Source organism: Triturus cristatus, chromosome 8 (genome assembly GCF_964204655.1).
Source record: "Triturus cristatus chromosome 8, aTriCri1.1, whole genome shotgun sequence".
In the NCBI taxonomy this organism is placed as follows: domain Eukaryota; kingdom Metazoa; phylum Chordata; class Amphibia; order Caudata; family Salamandridae; genus Triturus; species Triturus cristatus.
The window spans coordinates 978,410,552-978,430,796 of NC_140591.1; the positions used below are offsets into that span (position 1 = coordinate 978,410,552).

Sequence of the window (20,245 nt, forward strand, 5' to 3'; positions counted from 1 at the left end):
ATCCTGATATCTTTCAGAATACTTCCATATTCTTCATCGTTTGCTTGCCTCATATTAGTTGTAAGTTCCTTGTACTCAAAGAAGGACCAAATATTTGTATTTCCAATGCTTCCCAATGACTTCTTCGTGTCTTCATGTGTCACAGTATTAAACACTGGTTGTCCTTTAACTGGAGTAAGTTGCAAAAGATCCCCAAAAACTATGACGTGTTTTCCACCAAATAACACGTCATAGTCTGTCTTCAAAATTTGCTGCATTCTTAAATGCACAAAGGCAAGCATTAAGTTTGATACCATGCTCACCTCATCAATAATGAGAACTTGCATCTTCTTCAATACTCTTGAAACTTCCAAGGATGCTTCTCCAGTTAGCTTGTTGAATTGTATTTTGTTCTCATGCTCCACTGGTAACATTAGCAAACGATGTAAGGTGATTCCTTTTATGTTATATGCTGCTAACCCAGTTGGAGCAGTAACCACACAAGACAAAGTAGAATCCGTTTTTTGCTTTAGGTAGCTTCTGATGACTTTAATTAGGAAACTTTTTCCAGTGCCAGCTTGTCCGCTTACATACATCCTGATTGGATGAAATGATGTGCATGAGCACTCTTTTTTGATATGTAGAAATCCGTGATCAATTTTGTTTTTGATCTCTTCATAAATTTGTTGCTGCTCTTGATTCAGTTGTCTTTCCAAATTTTCTAAGTCTATAAATTCTTCTTGACCTTGATTCATAGCCGTTTCCACTTCATTCATGGCTATTGATGCTTCATTTTCAACGATTGGTTGTCCTAGGGGATCTTGACTGTATGTTCCTGAACTTTGGCTGTCCTGAGAACTGTCTCTAGCTATTTCTGCTGCAATTGTAGTTTCCTGTTCAATTTCTTCATTTAACATTTGCAGATAAGTTGAGAATGTACTGCATTGTATGCTGTCTTTGCAAGCATTAAAAGAATCTTCATAGCTCTGGAATTCTCCCAGTAGTTCATCCTCTGTACGCCATGGTTTAAACAACTGTAAAAGAGCCAAGTAGTAAAATTCTTTCTTGTCGGTAGTGTCGCAACTCAGCTTCCGGTGATTTATCAAACTTCCTTTGGTTTGCTTCACCAAACATCCTTCTTCACCAACAACTTTATATTTTCCACTGTTGATGTCTTCTGCAGCTTTCCGTGAATAAATGTAGTTCTGTAACACTTCATACAGACACATGTTCTCCAGATGATGACTTCTCTTGGGATAATATGTGTCCAACATGTTTGTTTTCAATATATCTGTACTTTCTGGGTCATTCTCAGCCAAATATTCAATTTCTCCAACAGATTTCAGTACCCGATTTCTCATTGCTGCAAGGCCTAAACTTGCCCAAATTATTCTTCTTGACTTCGAGTAGAGACTTGCAGAAGATAACCTATCTGAACATTCGTAGGATCCAATTTCTCGATGCGATAACATCTTCAAACTGAAACTGTACAGCTTCTTACTGACAGTCTTCTCGTGAGAAATCTCTTCCCACATTTCCTTCAATTCTGTTTTTTCTGATTTCGTAATGTAAGACGTTACATATCGAGCAACAGCAATGGAATTGTCAGCAACATACTGTATATCCATGTTAGCGTTCCACATGGATAAAATGACTGGGTTGTAGTCATTTATATTTTTTGATTCTTCTTTTCTTTTAAGGTTGTAGGTATTCTTAGGTGATTTTCTTGTGATACTATGTCTCACAGCTGACATAAAACTGTTGACTCTTCCATTTGAAAGAACAGGTCTAGGAAATCCAAATCGACATTTAGTGTAGTATTTTTCTTTGCTCTTGTATTTCCGTCGACAGTATTTTCCACACCGATGACTTTGGAAACGTAGAACTTGCTCCTTTAACTTGTTCTCTTCTGTGCTTTTAGGTATAGCACATGTTGCATATTCTTCAATGTAAGAAAACACTGCTTCATCAGTATCTGTTCCAAACTTTGGGGCATCCTTGATCCACAGCAGCATATGAATATGAGGAGCACCTCTTGCCTGGTACTCTTTTCTCCAAAAGAAATCCACTACTTCTCCAAGGGGTGGATTTTTTTTATTGCAGATGAAGGACATCATAGCCTCAAATCTATGATTGAAATATCTGCAAACATTAACCGGATCCAATGAGCACAGTTCTCCTGCTGTCTTGTATTCGATGTTTTTAATGTTTGAATTGGCCTCTCGTAGAAAATCCAGTAAATCATCCCAAGCGTACTCGGCACAGCTTAGGGTAAGGAACCATGTTGGTGTTCCTAAATTGCGTAACATGCATTTTAGTTCACCATGGCGTCGGTACCAATATTCATTTGTCCCACGCTGACAAGCCATCAGATTGATCAGTTGTGTTTCCAAATGATCATCTCGGTGCTGCACTTTCTCCATAAAATCCTTAGCAGACACATTTTGTAAATGTACTCCACTTTTTAAAATGTGATTTACTGCATAAGACAGTGCAGACAAGTCGCTTTCAAATAAAAGATGGAACAAATAAGGAATACTTTGTCGAAATCTGGGATCTTCAGCATATAGTCTTGTAGTTCGATACTCTGAAGCTGGAATCTGTTCTGGACGTTCATCGTATCGTCCTCCTTTTCCTTTAGGAAACAGCTGGGGAAAACATCGAGCTTCCAAGCTCTCCTCCCATACACTCACGGGATTTCCTTTTGCTTTCTTCATCTGAAAGAGATCAAAATTGTCTCCCATAACTTCTTTCGAATGGAGAGGATGTATGCTAAAATGTTCATAAATTTCTTCTTCCTTTGACTTGTCCACTTTTTCAATTTGTCCAGTTGGTGTTTCTGTGTCTCCTTGTAAATCTTCTTCTTCTTCTTCTTCTTCTATATAAATTGATTCATACCATTTGTTATTTTTTTTCAAATACAAATTTGCTCTTTGTACTTTCCGCACATCTACCAGCTCCTGCCAAATCTTCTTATTCTTTGTAGGTACACCATTAACCAGAATAATTAATGGTTCAGTTTCCAAAGTATCCGCATCAATAGTTTCCATATTTTTTTTCAAATCCAAGGGCAAATACACCACTCTACCTTTTAAACCTCTCAGTAAATCTGAAGGAGGTAATTTACCAGTTTTGGGCTCCATACGTACTATGGTCTGGAACGGATGAACACATTGAATGAGTATAGACTCATATGTATTTAATTCAGAAAGTTCAGCAGGAATAGCATCCAATTCTAAATTATTATGTACAGCTCTGGTCGGCATTCTATTTTCCTCTAACTTGTTATAACAGTATTTACAAATACGCTGATCTTCACCCAATTCAAAACAATTTTCTAGAAATATATATGTGGCAAAATCCTTCCACTTATAATTATCTTCATTTTCACTCTTTCTGTAGAGATCAACATTCCTAGTTTGTTTTCTATAATGAGTTCTGCGGCAACAAATACAAGTAAAATTTGGTCTTTCATTAGAGACTATTGCAAATTTTGTTATGTGATCATTAAATGTGTTACTTACAGAGGGTTCTACATTGTCTTCCACTTCTGCCTCATTTACTGTGTCCTTCTCTGCACTGTTTTGTTCAGGACCAAAGTAACAAAACTGAATTTCATCAACAACCTTCTCTACATCTGATACCGTTCCTCGGAACAGAGCCCTATTCAATTCATTTAACTTTATTGCTGGACTTTTGGCAAAATACAACTGTCTCACAAACTTTCTCATTCCAGTATGATGAACAGCCAGCATCCTAAAATGATGGAAAACACTATTGCACACTTTTCTAGATAGACAAGCAAGAGAATGACCCTGCAAACCAGTATTCTCTCTCACTCTGCATGGATCCAGACTTTGAAGCACCTTAATCTTTTGTTTTACACTTTTTTTACTATATTCTCTTAGAAACTCTCGAAATCTGTCAATAGATTCCTGACGCACAGTGCAAATACTACTACAATTCCAAGTGTACACTGGGGCTTTAGGACGTCTCCCCATTGCCTCATCTGCCATCACTTGTACCTCATCTCTTGGAACCATTATCTCCTTCTCCATTATGCAACCATTTTTTACTTCGTATGAACGACCTCTGGTGTCAACTGCATGCAGCAAACTATTACTTTGAAAATAGCTCTCTTCATTAAAAAAAGGTTCACTACTTGAACTATGCATCCACTTTCCTAAAAACACTTTACAAAAGTTTGTTCTATTCACTACTCTTTTGCTTTTGCTTTGTGATTTCAGTACATTAACCATTTTATCTAATGTACGCATCCTATTCAAAATTAATATGAATAGTTTCCTTTTTAATTCTAATGCTTTTGCTGCAATGGCTTCAATTTCTTTTTTTCTCTTGTAATATTTAGCCTTTTGCTTATATTTCTTTATATCCTTTATCAAATTGGACATAACTCTTCTCTGAAACATTTTTCTACGTATCTCTTTAAATGCTGTTTTTCTGTTTATGTTAAACTTTTCAATTGCAGAAGGTATATTTGCATTAACAAAATTCTCTATTTTTTGCTGTTCTCTATGTTTTGTTACATTTTTCCGAGAACAGATATTTTGTACATTTTTCTTTGTTTTGAATATTTTGTTTAGAAATTGTTTTTTTTGCTTACCAGAAGATTTTTTCTTTTTCCCAACATCAGCATCTTCTACTAACTTTGGTCCTCAAGTTGTCTTCAAATATAGTTTTTTTTTTAGCGTTTTTTGAACTCGAGATTTTGTAGGCATCTTAAATTTTGTTCACTGTTCTTCAGCAATACCTGAAAAAAACTAAAAAAAAAATCTGTTATTGTATTTAAATATATTACTACATTTCTTTTCACAATAGTCACAAAACGAAATTTCTTTGCCAATTTGAATGCACACAAACTGCTCTTTTTTTTGGGCAAGTGAAAATCTCTTTTACAAACTGTCACATTATGAAACCACTTTTCAGATTTTATAAAAAGCCCATGTCCACAGTGCTACACTCCACCAAGGGCAACCAGCCTTAGTGATGCTGAATGTATTTGCATTACAGACTTAAACCAGAAAACCCCACTGGCTTGTAAATACTGTGCATGACTATACACGGCAAGGACATGGGTGTGTGCTAAGCCTCTGCTTCTTCCCCCAATAATTCGCTCCCCCTTTCCATCTAATGCAACTGTGAAATCACCAGAGCAAGACGCAATAAATCTCTGCCTATAATTCTTCTATGCACACAGAGTCATGTTTTCACATTAGTGCCAAAACGAAATTTCTTTGCCAATTTCAAAGCACACTTACTGCTCTTTTTTTTTCGGGCCAAGTGAAAATCTCTTTTTACAATTTGAAATCACTTTTACAGACTGACACATTATGAAACCACTATTTTTGATTTATTTAATTGCACGTGTCCAAGCTGTTTTTTTTTCAGACCACCACCATGTGCATTCTCTGTGACTGCCTACACTCCAGCAAGGGCAACCAGCCTTAGTGATGCTGAATGTATTTGCATTACAGACTTAAACCTGAAAACCCCACTGGCTTGTAAATACTGTGCATGACTATACACGGCAAGGACATGGGTGTGTGCTAAGCCTCTGCTTCTTCCCCCAATAATTCGCTCCCCCTTTCCATCTAATGCAACTGTGAAATCACCAGAGCAAGACGCAATAAATCTCTGCCTATAATTCTTCTATGCACACAGAGTCATGTTTTCACATTAGTGCCAAAACGAAATTTCTTTGCCAATTTCAAAGCACACTTACTGCTCTTTTTTTTTCGGGCCAAGTGAAAATCTCTTTTTACAATTTGAAATCACTTTTACAGACTGACACATTATGAAACCACTATTTTTGATTTATTTAATTGCACGTGTCCAAGCTGTTTTTTTTTCAGACCACCACCATGTGCATTCTCTGTGACTGCCTACACTCCAGCAAGGGCAACCAGCCTTAGTGATGCTGAATGTATTTGCATTACAGACTTAAACCTGAAAACCCCACTGGCTTGTAAATACTGTGCATGACTATACACGGCAAGGACATGGGTGTGTGCTAAGCCTCTGCTTCTTCCCCCAATAATTCGCTCCCCCTTTCCATCTAATGCAACTGTGAAATCACCAGAGCAAGACGCAATAAATCTCTGCCTATAATTCTTCTATGCACACAGAGTCATGTTTTCACATTAGTGCCAAAACGAAATTTCTTTGCCAATTTCAAAGCACACTTACTGCTCTTTTTTTTTCGGGCCAAGTGAAAATCTCTTTTTACAATTTGAAATCACTTTTACAGACTGACACATTATGAAACCACTATTTTTGATTTATTTAATTGCACGTGTCCAAGCTGTTTTTTTTTCAGACCACCACCATGTGCATTCTCTGTGACTGCCTACACTCCAGCAAGGGCAACCAGCCTTAGTGATGCTGAATGTATTTGCATTACAGACTTAAACCTGAAAACCCCACTGGCTTGTAAATACTGTGCATGACTATACACGGCAAGGACATGGGTGTGTGCTAAGCCTCTGCTTCTTCCCCCAATAATTCGCTCCCCCTTTCCATCTAATGCAACTGTGAAATCACCAGAGCAAGACGCAATAAATCTCTGCCTATAATTCTTCTATGCACACAGAGTCATGTTTTCACATTAGTGCCAAAACGAAATTTCTTTGCCAATTTCAAAGCACACTTACTGCTCTTTTTTTTTCGGGCCAAGTGAAAATCTCTTTTTACAATTTGAAATCACTTTTACAGACTGACACATTATGAAACCACTATTTTTGATTTATTTAATTGCACGTGTCCAAGCTGTTTTTTTTTCAGACCACCACCATGTGCATTCTCTGTGACTGCCTACACTCCAGCAAGGGCAACCAGCCTTAGTGATGCTGAATGTATTTGCATTACAGACTTAAACCTGAAAACCCCACTGGCTTGTAAATACTGTGCATGACTATACACGGCAAGGACATGGGTGTGTGCTAAGCCTCTGCTTCTTCCCCCAATAATTCGCTCCCCCTTTCCATCTAATGCAACTGTGAAATCACCAGAGCAAGACGCAATAAATCTCTGCCTATAATTCTTCTATGCACACAGAGTCATGTTTTCACATTAGTGCCAAAACGAAATTTCTTTGCCAATTTCAAAGCACACTTACTGCTCTTTTTTTTTCGGGCCAAGTGAAAATCTCTTTTTACAATTTGAAATCACTTTTACAGACTGACACATTATGAAACCACTATTTTTGATTTATTTAATTGCACGTGTCCAAGCTGTTTTTTTTTCAGACCACCACCATGTGCATTCTCTGTGACTGCCTACACTCCAGCAAGGGCAACCAGCCTTAGTGATGCTGAATGTATTTGCATTACAGACTTAAACCTGAAAACCCCACTGGCTTGTAAATACTGTGCATGACTATACACGGCAAGGACATGGGTGTGTGCTAAGCCTCTGCTTCTTCCCCCAATAATTCGCTCCCCCTTTCCATCTAATGCAACTGTGAAATCACCAGAGCAAGACGCAATAAATCTCTGCCTATAATTCTTCTATGCACACAGAGTCATGTTTTCACATTAGTGCCAAAACGAAATTTCTTTGCCAATTTCAAAGCACACTTACTGCTCTTTTTTTTTCGGGCCAAGTGAAAATCTCTTTTTACAATTTGAAATCACTTTTACAGACTGACACATTATGAAACCACTATTTTTGATTTATTTAATTGCACGTGTCCAAGCTGTTTTTTTTTCAGACCACCACCATGTGCATTCTCTGTGACTGCCTACACTCCAGCAAGGGCAACCAGCCTTAGTGATGCTGAATGTATTTGCATTACAGACTTAAACCTGAAAACCCCACTGACTTGTAAATACTGTGCATGACTATACACGGCAAGGACATGGGTGTGTGCTAAGCCTCTGCTTCTTCCCCCAATAATTCGCTCCCCCTTTCCATCTAATGCAACTGTGAAATCACCAGAGCAAGACGCAATAAATCTCTGCCTATAATTCTTCTATGCACACAGAGTCATGTTTTCACATTAGTGCCAAAACGAAATTTCTTTGCCAATTTCAAAGCACACTTACTGCTCTTTTTTTTTTTCGGGGCAAGTGTAAATCACTTTTACACACTGACACATTATGAAACCACCATGTGTAACTACAACAAAAACAATTCCCATTTCTATTATTCATTTCTTAAGTTACCACATACATCCCCTCTCAAACTGTAAACTCACCTTTAAAATTAGTTAGTTGTGAAAGAAATGTGACACTCAAACAGCAGATTATCAGAGCCAGGATCTCTGTTGTGTTCACCTCTCTCCTCTCAGCAGAACCAGATAATGGCAAACTTTCCCTCTATTTTTCCACACATATACATGTAAGTTTCAAATCTCAGTGCTTCCCCCTTTTTTTCACATGTATTCACACATTTCTATTGGTTGAAAACGAACCCTTTTCCAAAAGTACCCTTCCCCCAACTTGACTTCTGCCTAGTACCCTTCCCCCAACTTGACTTCTGCCTGCTACCATAGCAACAGCTCATGGAACACTGCTGTGTTCAGTTAGGTCAGAAGTTCGACACACAATGTTTCAATTCCACAGAGCAAGAGTGCTTGACTTTTCAAACCTAACAGCAAATCCATAGTACTGTTCTTTGGTTACACATTTTTTTGTACCAATACAAAACATGCTTCTATTAATTTTCACATACAGCCTAGTTTTTATTCTGGAATGGTATGAAACAGCCAATCAGTTCTTTTTGTTTTAAAAAAATATGTATGCCTCCATTTCCAAACTGTCTTTCTTTTCATATTGCCATTCTACTGAAAGACACCTCCTGAGTGCATCCAGTTCTCCTTTGAAGATGTTCACAGTGTGGATTGTAGGGCACAGCTATGTCTTCTGGAGTGAAAAGTTTGCAGAGAAAACAGATATGGTGAGAGACCTTGCTTTGCCAAATGTAGACATTAAATGGATTGGTCAGAGAGGGTTAAAGTGGCACCAATTGATGCCATTGGTGAAATCCTTCATTCAAATCCAACACCCTGACCTCATAATAGTGCACTGTGGTGGCAATGACCTAGGCACTTTGACTGGGGTAGGTCTGGAAATGCTTATGAAGGACACCTTTGCACAACTGTTTACACTTTTCCCTAAAACTGCCTTTGTGTTTTCCAACATATGCCAAAGGCAAAAATGGAACTGGTCCAATCATTTCTGTCCACAGATTGACAAAGCAAGAAAGCACGTCAACAAATCTGTTTCTGCTTTCCTCCGTGACTATGGTATGGGTGCCATTTACCACAACAACTTGCGTTATGACATGCAAGACATTTATAGAGGAGATGGTGTGCACTTCAATGATGAAGGGAACAGAGTCTTCCTCTTGAACCTTAGACTCTGCATCGGTACTTACTTGTAGGTACCACTAAAAAAATGACTTCATAAACACAACAGCTCTTTTTAGAGCTCCCTAATTTCTAAACTCTTAAATCTGCTTTTCATTTATTTATTTTTATTTTTTTTACCGTACGCTTACCGTAAGCTTACCGTACGCGTACCCCGTGATTTTTTTTAAAATCAATAAATGTTTTTTTTGTACTTTTCTGACCTTCTTTGACCCCCTTACAATTGTTAGGGGGTCTGTAACTCTCCTCATTGCCCCCTTTCCTTGTTTTCACTCTTTTTTTTCAGAGTGAAATACACAAAATGGCGGCCGCCGCTTCCTGGTTTCGGCCGATTCGAATGTTTACTAAGATCTAAGAGCCAATCAGAATCGCGCTCGCGCACGCCACCGTACGCTTACCGTAAGCGTACGGTAAGCGTACCGTAAGCGGGCTCAGATATATATATTGATTTAAAGGCTATTTTCTCAGAATCTACTGAACAGATTTACACCAAACCTACAAAAGGCACTTCCTTGACCTAGGGACTACCTCTCTGCAAAATTTTGAGTAATTCTGTTCAGCCGTTCGGGCTGTAGCTCGTTCTAAAGGTCCTATGGAAAAATGCATGGGAAAAACGCGTTTTGGGACCCCCCTTTTATCTCAGCCCCCGCTTGACGGATCCCCCCGAGACTTTCAGGGTAGGAGCGGAGCGTAGCGCCCCACCTATTTTGAGAAATTCGCGAGGATTCGTCGACCGGCGCCAAAGTTATTCAAAATAGAATGTTGAGGTTTTCCTATGGAAACGTGGTCCTAACTATAACTACCTACTGGCGACCGCCAGTAGGTAATATATATATATATATATAATCTACTGGCGGTCGCCAGTAGATAGTTATAGTTAGGACCGTGTTTCCATAGGAAATCTGAAAATTCTATTTTGAATAACTTTGGCGCCGGTTGACGAATCCTCGCGAAATTTTCAAAACTAATGGGGTGCTCCGTTCAGCTCCTACCCTGAAAGTCTCGGGGTGATTCATCAAGCGGGGGCCGAGAAAAAAGGGGGGTCCCAAAACGCGTTTTCCCCATGCATTTGCCCATAGGACCTTTAGTCGAAGGTACAGCCCGAACGGCTGAACAGAATTACTTGAAATTTGGCAGAGAGGTAGTCCTCATGTCAGGGAAGTGCCTTTTGCATGTATGTAGTCAATCTGTTCAGTATTTCCTGAGAAAATTGCAGTTAAAAGCACATACATATCTATAGCCGTGCACCGTGCGCGCACCGTGCGCACACCCTAACGTGCGCGAGCGTAATTCTGATTGGTGATTACATGTCAGTCAACGTTCGAATCGGTCAAAATCAGGAAGTGTCGGCCGCCATTTTGTTTGTTGTGGGTGCGAGAGTGAAAAATAGAGGTGGCGAACGTGAAAAGGGGGCAGGGTAGAGAGTTCCTGACCCCCTAGCCTTTGTCAGGGGGTCCCTAAAGGACCCCGAAGGGTGAAAAAACATATATATTTTTTTTTTAAATCGCGGGGTGCGCGCACGGGGCGCGCACGGTGAAAATCTTTAAAAAAAATACATAACTCAGCATTTAAAAAACCGTACAAATTCACTGAAAAAACCATAGGTTTCACACACGTTATAGTTAGGAATTAGCATTTAAAAAACCTTGCAAATTCACTTAAAAAACCATAGGTTTCACACATGTTATAGTTAGGTGGACATTTCACTCGTAAAAAAACAATGAAATTCCACCTTTATAGTTAGTTCAGATAACTATAACTTGCGCGACCGCCACTCTATTACAAGGATGATGTCATCAGTGATGTCATGAGTGATGCCACTGACCATGTCATGAGTGATGTAATATGTGACGTCATGAGCACTGGATTGCGGGCGCGCGAGTTATAGTTATCAGGGAGCCAAAAGAGGTTGAACTTTTTCTGGAACAAATGAGAGACCAAAGGTGAAAAAAAAAAGGAGAAAAATAATAAATAAAGTACAATATCAAGTGGCGAGTAGGAGCTCAAACAGGGCTATTAATATTGCCCTATGGGAATAAGGGAGGCTTCCCCAGGGTGGTGGTTTTGAATAAACATGAAAGTGGAACATTTTAAACACGAGGGTGGGGAGCAAAGTAGGGAAAAAAACTTGAAAAGTCCTCAAGAAACACAGAGAAAAATGAAGGAGAATGGGACCCACAGATCGGACAGCAGTTAATATATTATCTTGGAATGTCAACGGCCTTAGGACTAAAAGTAGGAGACGAAGAATATTTGAATATTTGAGAACAATAGACAGTGAAATCATAATACTGCAGGAAACACACCTCTTGAAGAATGAGTGGGATGAAATAATAAAAACCTTGAGGTGGGTGGACTCCTACGCCTGCACAAATCAAAATTGTTGTATCAAAGGAGTGGCTATTTTATTCAAGAGATCTCTCAAAGCAAGAATAGAGTTGGTGGAAGTTGACAGGACAGGGCGTTGGGTGATAACTAGAGCAAGAATAGCCAACAAATTATATACTATTGTAGGTTATTATGGACCTAATACAGACGACCCGGACCCTTTACAAAAATTATATACTCAACTTTTAACGGAGACCTCACCAATAATTATAGGATGGTATTTTAATATAATCTTAGGTCCTAAGGTGGACCGCCTGCCCCGGAGAAGAGAAGTAAAATTGATTAAAATGAGAGAATGGCTGGGGATCTGTATAAAAGATTTGGGCTTGGTAGACATTTGGAAAGAGAAAGGAGAAAACATGCAAGGCTTCACATTTCAAAATAAAAAATGTAATTTGCTGTCGAGAATAGATTATTTTTTACTAGACAGAGCCTTACTGGACAGCACCCAGATGGTACAGCACTTGCCAGCCCATTTATCCGGTCACTCAGCAGTACTATTAAAACTTCAAATGAAACATAACTCCACACAACCAAGATGGACAGTAGACCGTACAACTTTATTAGATCCACAAAACATAGAAGTACTTATAAGAGAAACAGAGCTCTATTTTCAAACTAATAAAAACAGCGCTTCTGTACAAATAATATGGGATGCCTATATGGCAGTTATCAGAGGAAGGCTGTTAAATTTGGCTGCCCATAAATCAAAGATAACGAAACAAAAAATTGGCCAACTAGAAGCGACCATAAAATTACTTGATATGCAATTATTAACGGAAACGATAATATCTAAAAGGGAAAAAATGGAGTCTGAAAGATCAGTAAATAAGGAAACCTTAGCAGAACTATTGGAAAACATAGTGAGAGAGAAATGGGAGACCAGCAAACTGTCTCATTATGAATATGGAGAAGGGTGCAGTAAGATGCTGGCATGGAAGATGAAAACTGATAAGACCAGAAATAAGATAGCAAGTATCCAATTAAGAGACTCCAATGAAATAAGTTCCGAAGATTCTCTGATTATGCAGGAATTTGTTAAATTCTTTGCGGACCTATATACTGAAGAAATTAAACCAACCGATGAACAACTTCGTGAGTATATAGATGGATTAGTTCTCCCAGTATTAACGCAAGAGGAAAAAGAAGAATTAAATGTCAGAATCACAAAAAGAGAAGTTGAAGATGTCATCAGGGGTTTAAAGAGAGGAAAGGCATCAGGACCAGATGCTTTACCTAATGAATTTTTTATTGCTTTAAGAGACGCCTTGGTCTCCCCTCTTACGGACTTGTTAAACAAAATCTTTGAGGAGAGGGGTGAATTCCCAGATTCATGGAATGATGCAGTAATTAATGTTCTGTTAAAACCAGGGAAGAACCCGGGAAAATGTGAGTCCTATCGTCCTATATCCCTACTAAATAGTGATTATAAGATCTTCACACAAATCATGGCAAAGAGGTTAGGGAAAGTAGCAGGAGCCCTAATTAACAACGATCAGAAGGGGTTTGTAAAAGGCAGACAAATTCAAGACTTGACCCATGAACTGATTGGAACAATAGATTTAGCAGTACAGGGAAAGATGCCCCTTTCTATAATCACCTTCGATGCAGCCAAAGCATTCAACAGAGTGAATTGGGTGTTTCTAAATAGGGTCCTAGATAAATATAACCTGGGAGAAAACTTTCAAGGTATGGTGAAGAGGTTATATAAAGATCCAAGGGCTAAGATATAAATTAATGGGAATCTTACAGATAATATAGAGATCAAGAGAGGTACGAGACAGGGCTGCCCCCTGTCTCTCCTGCTCTTTGACCTATATATTGAACCCCTGGCACATAACCTGAGAAATAATTTGGTAATAGACCCCTTCTCTTACCAAGGGTGAGTGAAAAAGGTAGCACTCTATGCAGACGACTTGATGATCTTTACGAACAACCTGGAGGGGTCAATCAATACTATAGGAGAAACCTTGAATAACTTTGGGAAAGTATCTGGATACCTGATAAATCAGGAGAAAACAGAAATTATGGAGTGGAATATCTGTAGTAATAATCATTTAGTCAAGGAAAAGATACGATATTTAGGTATTGAACTGGTCAAAGACCTTGACAAATTAGCTCAGTTCAATTTTTAAAAAGTTAGTGCTGAGGTAAGGAAACTACTTAAAGTATGGGGAGGTCTTCCGCTGACATTTCTAGGGAAATCGAATATAATAAAAATGTCTGTTTTACCTAGATTTACCTACATTTTCAGTACAATTCCACTAGAATTTAAGAGAGATTCAATTAAGAGGCTACAAGGGGAATTAAACAGTTTTATTTGGTCATCAAAAGGAACAAGGATAGCATGAAAAAAACTTCAAAGGAAGAAAGAACAAGGTGGAATAGCCAGCCCGGATATATTAGAATACTATAGGGCTTTCCAATTTAAGTACATGAGGATCTTACTAAAAGAGTTTGAGTATTACCCTGCTTATCTGCAAGTAATGACTGGCAGAGAAGGACACTATCTTTATAAATTTGGACATCCAAAATTTTTTAAAAAGGTGAAATTGAAAGTTCTTAAGTCAGCTGCAAAATTATGGTATCACATTAGAAACATTATGAATATACCATATTACAGCGATCTTGCTCCCATATGGGATTCACCAGGAACCCCGGAATGCCTTAAGGACAGGCTTGCTGCCCCGCTGAGAACATTTGGAGTATTAAAATGGGGTCAACTGATGTCAGGAAACAGCATTATTGAATGGGACTATTTGGAAACAATAACAAACTCGTCTCTATCAAAATTCAAATTCAACCAACTTACTAGCTGGGCAAAAACTCTAACAGAAAACAAGGAAGGAGATAACGTAATAGAGACGGAGATGCAGAAAAATGTGCCCCTAAAAAAAGAGATTTCACGATGGTACTGGGGCTTAATATCAGCCGGTGAGGAAGAATGTCTGGTTTCAGAAGAGATCTGGGGGAAAGACCTGCCGTCGCTGGACGCAAAAAAATCTGGCGAGTATCTATGGAAAAATGTTGGTCAATTGTGAAATCTGCCGCACTAAGGAGAAACCATCTGTTTACCACTCATAGAGCCTACTGGACTCCGAAGAGGTTATCAAAGTTCAGCGGGGAAAAGATAAAGCACTGCCTAAAATGTGGTAAGGAGAGAGCGGACGACCTGCATATGTTCCGGCAGTGCCACCAGCTCGAAAAATTCTGGCAAGATGTGGGTAAGACGCTCAACATGTTATTAGAAAGACCAACTGATGTGAGTATTGATCTTGTAATATTCGGAGTTGACCAGGCAGAATGTTCAATTAAGCTAACTAAAGAACAGGAGAATTTGCTCTTTGTGTTAATTGTATTGGCTAGAAGGGAAATATGTATTACATGGGTAAGCCCTGTATCACCTACACATTGGGAATGGATGTCCTCTATACATAGATTATATATATTGTATTAGAGGGGGAATTCGGGTAAGAAATATAAATTTTGGGAAATTTGGCAAAATTTTAATAAATTCTAGAAATTGACCATATTTTTCCCAAGAACATGCTCCATGCTTTTCAATGTCCAATGATTATGCAATAGCAATAAATTAATAGGCAGAAGGTCTGCCAGAGTAGCCATGAAGGCCAGCTCATTCCCCATTGGAACCATCATTTATTGAAAATTGTAAAGGAAATAAGGGGACCCCTACCAACAAATAATGGGAAACACTCCATCGGGCCACGAAAAAATGGGGTAGTGAAGGGTCGGATAGTGAAAGGTGGGGTCCCTGATAACTCCTTGCAAAAATTATTGCAAAATGAGGACAAAAAAAACCAATAAAAATGTCAAGATAACTAAGGTGATTAATGTTCTTCCTGGAGAGAGAAGGAGTTTTGTCTGGTGGAAGTATTAACTCATTTTATGGTAGCACAGAGGGTTAATATGCCTGCTGCAAAGAAGGTGTACCATGCAGATATCAATGTGCATTTAGTTTAAATAGGTCAGTGCAGGTTAGAGCATTATAATTTTTATCTGTCTTTCATTATTCAAATTTTTCAAAGAGTGTTCATTTCGGTAAAAAAAAAATCCTTATGATTAAATGAAACCCCAAACCATGGGGTTATGTTTTAAATTCTGAGTCTGTGTTTCTCCAGACCAAGCACTCTTAAACTATACTGTCTACCAGTATGGAGGACATGCGACTCACCTTGTAGTCTTCTGGCTTATGTAACATTTCCTATACAATGACTTACACACCTATGATTGATTGTCTCTGTGTAATGTGTGTGTGATGTAAAGTGCTCTGACACCCTACACTGGTATAAGAGGCGCTATGTAACTAATTAAATACATCTAAGAGAGAGTGGTTATGGACACTTGAGCGGGCACTGTTGAAGGGTGGTAGTGAGGGAGTCTATGGGGGGCACCAACAGACATTGTCGCACAGGACGCCACCAGTGCTAAAGACGGCCCTGTATGCACCTCCTAAAAATCACTTCTAAATACCCCACTGTTTGCATCAGAATGGGTCTGTCTGAGTTTTTGCTTTTTTTGCCTAGTCATGTCATTTAGTGAACTGGCTTTGTTTTTAGTCACTTTTCTGTAGGAGATAGGGCTTCTTTTCTCAGACGGACCTAACAACATTGTGGCAGCCTGGGGAGCGGTGTGAGCTGCAGCCAGAGTCCGTGTGGTCTGCTAGGCATAGTATCAGCCACCGCAGCAGAAGAAAGGACTCATGCTGCAGCCGGAGATCACATCGCTTCTGCTTTGTTTTTGTAATTAGGCGAAATCGAGAAAGAGGTGACCGATCAAGAGCATATTCTCTGCTGCCCTCTAGCAAAGAAGTCACTAGCCCCGGTGCTGCACTCTGTACAGCACGAAAGCACTGTGACAGCATCAGCATCGCCTTTCACAGCTGATACATATTAGTTGGGTCTTTTTTTGGAGCTGATCGTCTGTTTTTTTTGTCGGATTTCATTTTCAGCATTATTTTGCTTTTTTGTTGCATCGAGAATAAAAAAAAATAAACAAAGGGGGAAGCCCCAGCTTTGGCAACAGGAAATTTACAAATGCAGTGAAGCCCATTGAAGCAGCAAGAGGCATCCTGGGAGAGGGTTTGCATATCGACGGTCTTTTCTCCGTCGTGATTTATCTGAGGACCCTTTCCGTCTTCCCAGTGGACAAAGTTCGAGACTGCCTACCCCCAACAGACCGGGCGCCATAAATGGGTGAGTTGGCAGCATGTTATTAATTTCCAAAGAGTATTGTTTTTATTTTGTGGCAAAGGATCGCGCACCTTAGGTCGTTAACTGAGGGTGAGTTAAAGGGAAATCTTACTTTAATAAGCAACGCAGGGAATGGAACGTTTGCATGTTGAATCACTCAACCATTGTGGAGCGCAATGAAACGATGTGGCATAGCGCGCGTGGTGTGGCAGCCAGAGGATGGGGCTGGACTAGTGGGTGGGCACTGGGCAGGCAGCCGCAGCCCGTGCGACAGGGTACTGTCACTGAGAAGAAGGGAAGCCGCTTTCAGTCAGTCAGGTCAGAGGGGGCCGGAGAGAGCAGAATTCAATTGATTCATTGGCATTATTCATAGCTAGGCTTGCCACATAAGCGCTACCTTGAAGAACAAAACAGACAAGGTGACGTTGGCTATTGGGGTATCCAGAAATTTGCTTTTGAGGGTACAGTCGAATATTTATTTGGTTGATAGCGTGTTTGTTAGTCGGTCCTTGGGGAGCATGATATTTAAAAAAACGTGTGGCCCCGAAACGCACACATCTGGTCTTTGTATATCTTCTATTGTGCAGAATACCGAGCTAGGTAACGGAGGTGGCTTGGTCGCCACTTTGATGTAAGCTGACATTCTTCCCCTGAAGGCACCAGAGTGCTAAGTAGCACTACTCATCCTTCAAATCATCACGTGCCCATGTGGCAACCAACATTCCTGAGAAGGGGTCCTTTATGAACCTAAACGAAGGAGGCCCTTTCCCTCCCCATGCACAATAGGATGTACAGTCAACAAGTGCGGGTATTTTAAATGAATAGCGGATCCGAGCACAGTCACCGTGCTTCCTTTTTGGGTTGGACACCTACATTATCATGACGATGACACGCGATCACTGCCGGTTGCGTCACCACCAGCCCAGGCTCTTTTGTGCGCGCAAATTAAGGAGGAACCTCATTTTAGGGTGGTGGCTGACTGCCGCGTCACACTGATTTTTGTTCTGATCATAATAGGTCAGAAGTTCGTTGCAAACATTTCGGGCTAATATTCAAGTTTCCTGATACAAAGGAATGAGATGAAAACATTCAGGACAAGATGTATTAGTAGTAAGACTGTACGCGTGACAACCATGCTGGAAAATATAGATTGACCCATTATATACGGTTTCCACTGGATCCCTTTGTGACATAAGGATTTTGGGTTATTGGACCTCATATCTGAAAAAAAACAGGGGATGTTGTCCGGTTTAAATAAGGATAGCACCTTCAACAATAGCCACAGTGAGACCTCAATAATTATTTCCGATGCAAATGCAATGAATGGTCCTTCAGTATTGATTACAAAAAAGGGCAGGTGAAACTGGAAAGTTCTCCTGACAGATATGTTTGAGTCTATGGTGCTTTATCAAAAAGGAGAGCAGTGCCCTCCACCCACAAGCACCGGCACAAATTACGCAGTGGGAGAAGCTGAAATATTTTATTTGATGTCTGGTAGATTTAGGTTTGTGAGACGACGGTCCAGGTATAAGAGTGCTTAAATGTACACCGTGAGTTATCCAGGCTGGCATTTTATCCAACAGTACTGTGTTTTAAGGTTTTTACAGTTTCACTTCCTCCATAAAAATATGAGCCTACAAGTCCCAGCATGCAATACATGGGGATACATACAATCAGGACTGTCTGAATGTGACCTCATGAGATCGGTGTGCAGCAGTGGAACTCTACTCTGATTTCACTTCAACACAACACAGTTTCTGTAAACAGGCAGACTTATGCAACGGCTTATGCAGCCGGGCAGAAAGGAGAGCGGGACTGCACAACTTTCAGGATGGTTTCTAAAGAGGATTACGCATTTTTTTGTTCATGCACAGCCTCATGTTTCACTTCCTACTTTGAGTATTAAGGGCTACTTTTGTTTCCTTGTCGGTTAATAAAACAATGGTCCCCTTCACTTTTTTTATACGTGACACAGGAAAGAGAACATATTAAGAAAAGTGTGATTTTGGAAAATAATGAAAACGTGTACGATATTAAGACTCAGAATAACAGCGGATACTTGATGTAGCTTCCAGACAGGAAATCCAAGGGGCCTATTTGAGGGCTGCCGTTTTTTTGTCAGACATGCTGCTGTGCCATACCTTCTTTCTTTAAAAAAAAAAAAAAAAAATATCAGCGTTGCAGTAGGCTGCGCGGTCTTCTCTGCGGTTCTCTGTGTTAATGCAAATGTTCGCAGTGCACCCAAACATGACTGTGCTGCTGAGCGAGGCTTCACGAAGCAGCTCTGTTGGCACGCTGCAGCACTGCCTCCCGGGCACTCATTGGTTTTTGCCAGCCTAGCTCGCTGGCAGCACTAGTCTCTGTTCTGTTTACTAACAAAGGCGAGAGCGGGGCAGCCAGCAGCCCACAAGTGTCAGAGTCGTCCCACGTGGCCGGGTCCCTCGGACTCAGGGGCTTAGCTCCCATTGGTCCAGCAGGCACAGTGGCACCGGTCTGGGACCCAACGAGCTGAAAAGCTCATTGGATCCTGAAAATTGCCGTTTATTGTTACGTCAGCAACTGCCAAAGGGGGCACTTTCCTTACTTGCACCAGTCCAGAACCCATGGCATCGCATCGTTCGTACATTATTGCTCGGACTGACCCCGCTTGGGGAATGCATTATAATACTGCAGCCAACAAGTAGTCATTTTGTAATAAAACGGAGAGAGGAAGTATGTAGCCTTAGGGCTAGATTGGTTGGCGTTGAAGCTGGGGAACCGGGTTCGACTCTCGGCAACGACGCTCAACATACTGTGATTCTGGGCAAATCATTTAATCTCCCCGTGCCTAACAAAAATGAATGTATCCGTGTGTTACGAAACTGGTGCTATGTAAAGCGCTCTGATACCCGATATCTTCGGGTCTAGTTCGCGCTGTATAAAACTTTTAAAAAAAATGCAACAATAATATTTTTCTTTTTTATCCCTCGTAAAAAAAGTCTTACTCTCTGTATTGTCATTAGGGAAGGATAGAGCTTGCACATTTTGTCCTATGACCAATTTTCCACACAAGGTTACATTGAGACCAAAATTGGGAAAAACTCTAAAATCTGAATTTTCATCTTTTGGTGTTTGCTGGAGAAGAAATGGGGAACACAGATTTTGTCATGAACGTCGATTCACCAATGTGCTACTTGCAGTTGGAATAGTAACATTCTTACTTTGGCCATGATGACTTTACAGATTCCACTTCTTGTATTACAACATGTATATAGCGCTTACTTCTCCTGAGTGGGGTCCT

At 40.0% G+C, this 20,245-nt stretch overlaps 1 protein-coding gene across 2 annotated transcripts in view; it reads left to right on the plus strand.

Moving 5' to 3' along the window:
• The first annotated feature begins 16,375 nt into the window (after nucleotides 1-16,375).
• The window catches only part of SH3KBP1 (SH3 domain containing kinase binding protein 1), a 1,226,118-nt gene continuing 1,222,248 nt past the window's right edge, over nucleotides 16,376-20,245 (plus strand). Inside the window, exon 1 of one of the 2 annotated variants that reach the window (XM_085622521.1) lies at nucleotides 16,376-16,968. In XM_085622521.1, coding sequence (XP_085478647.1) covers nucleotides 16,965-16,968 — 4 coding nt within the window. In that variant the 5' untranslated portion in view covers nucleotides 16,376-16,964. The remainder of the gene's footprint in view (nucleotides 16,969-20,245) is intronic. The other variant, XM_085622520.1, reaches the window with a different exon arrangement.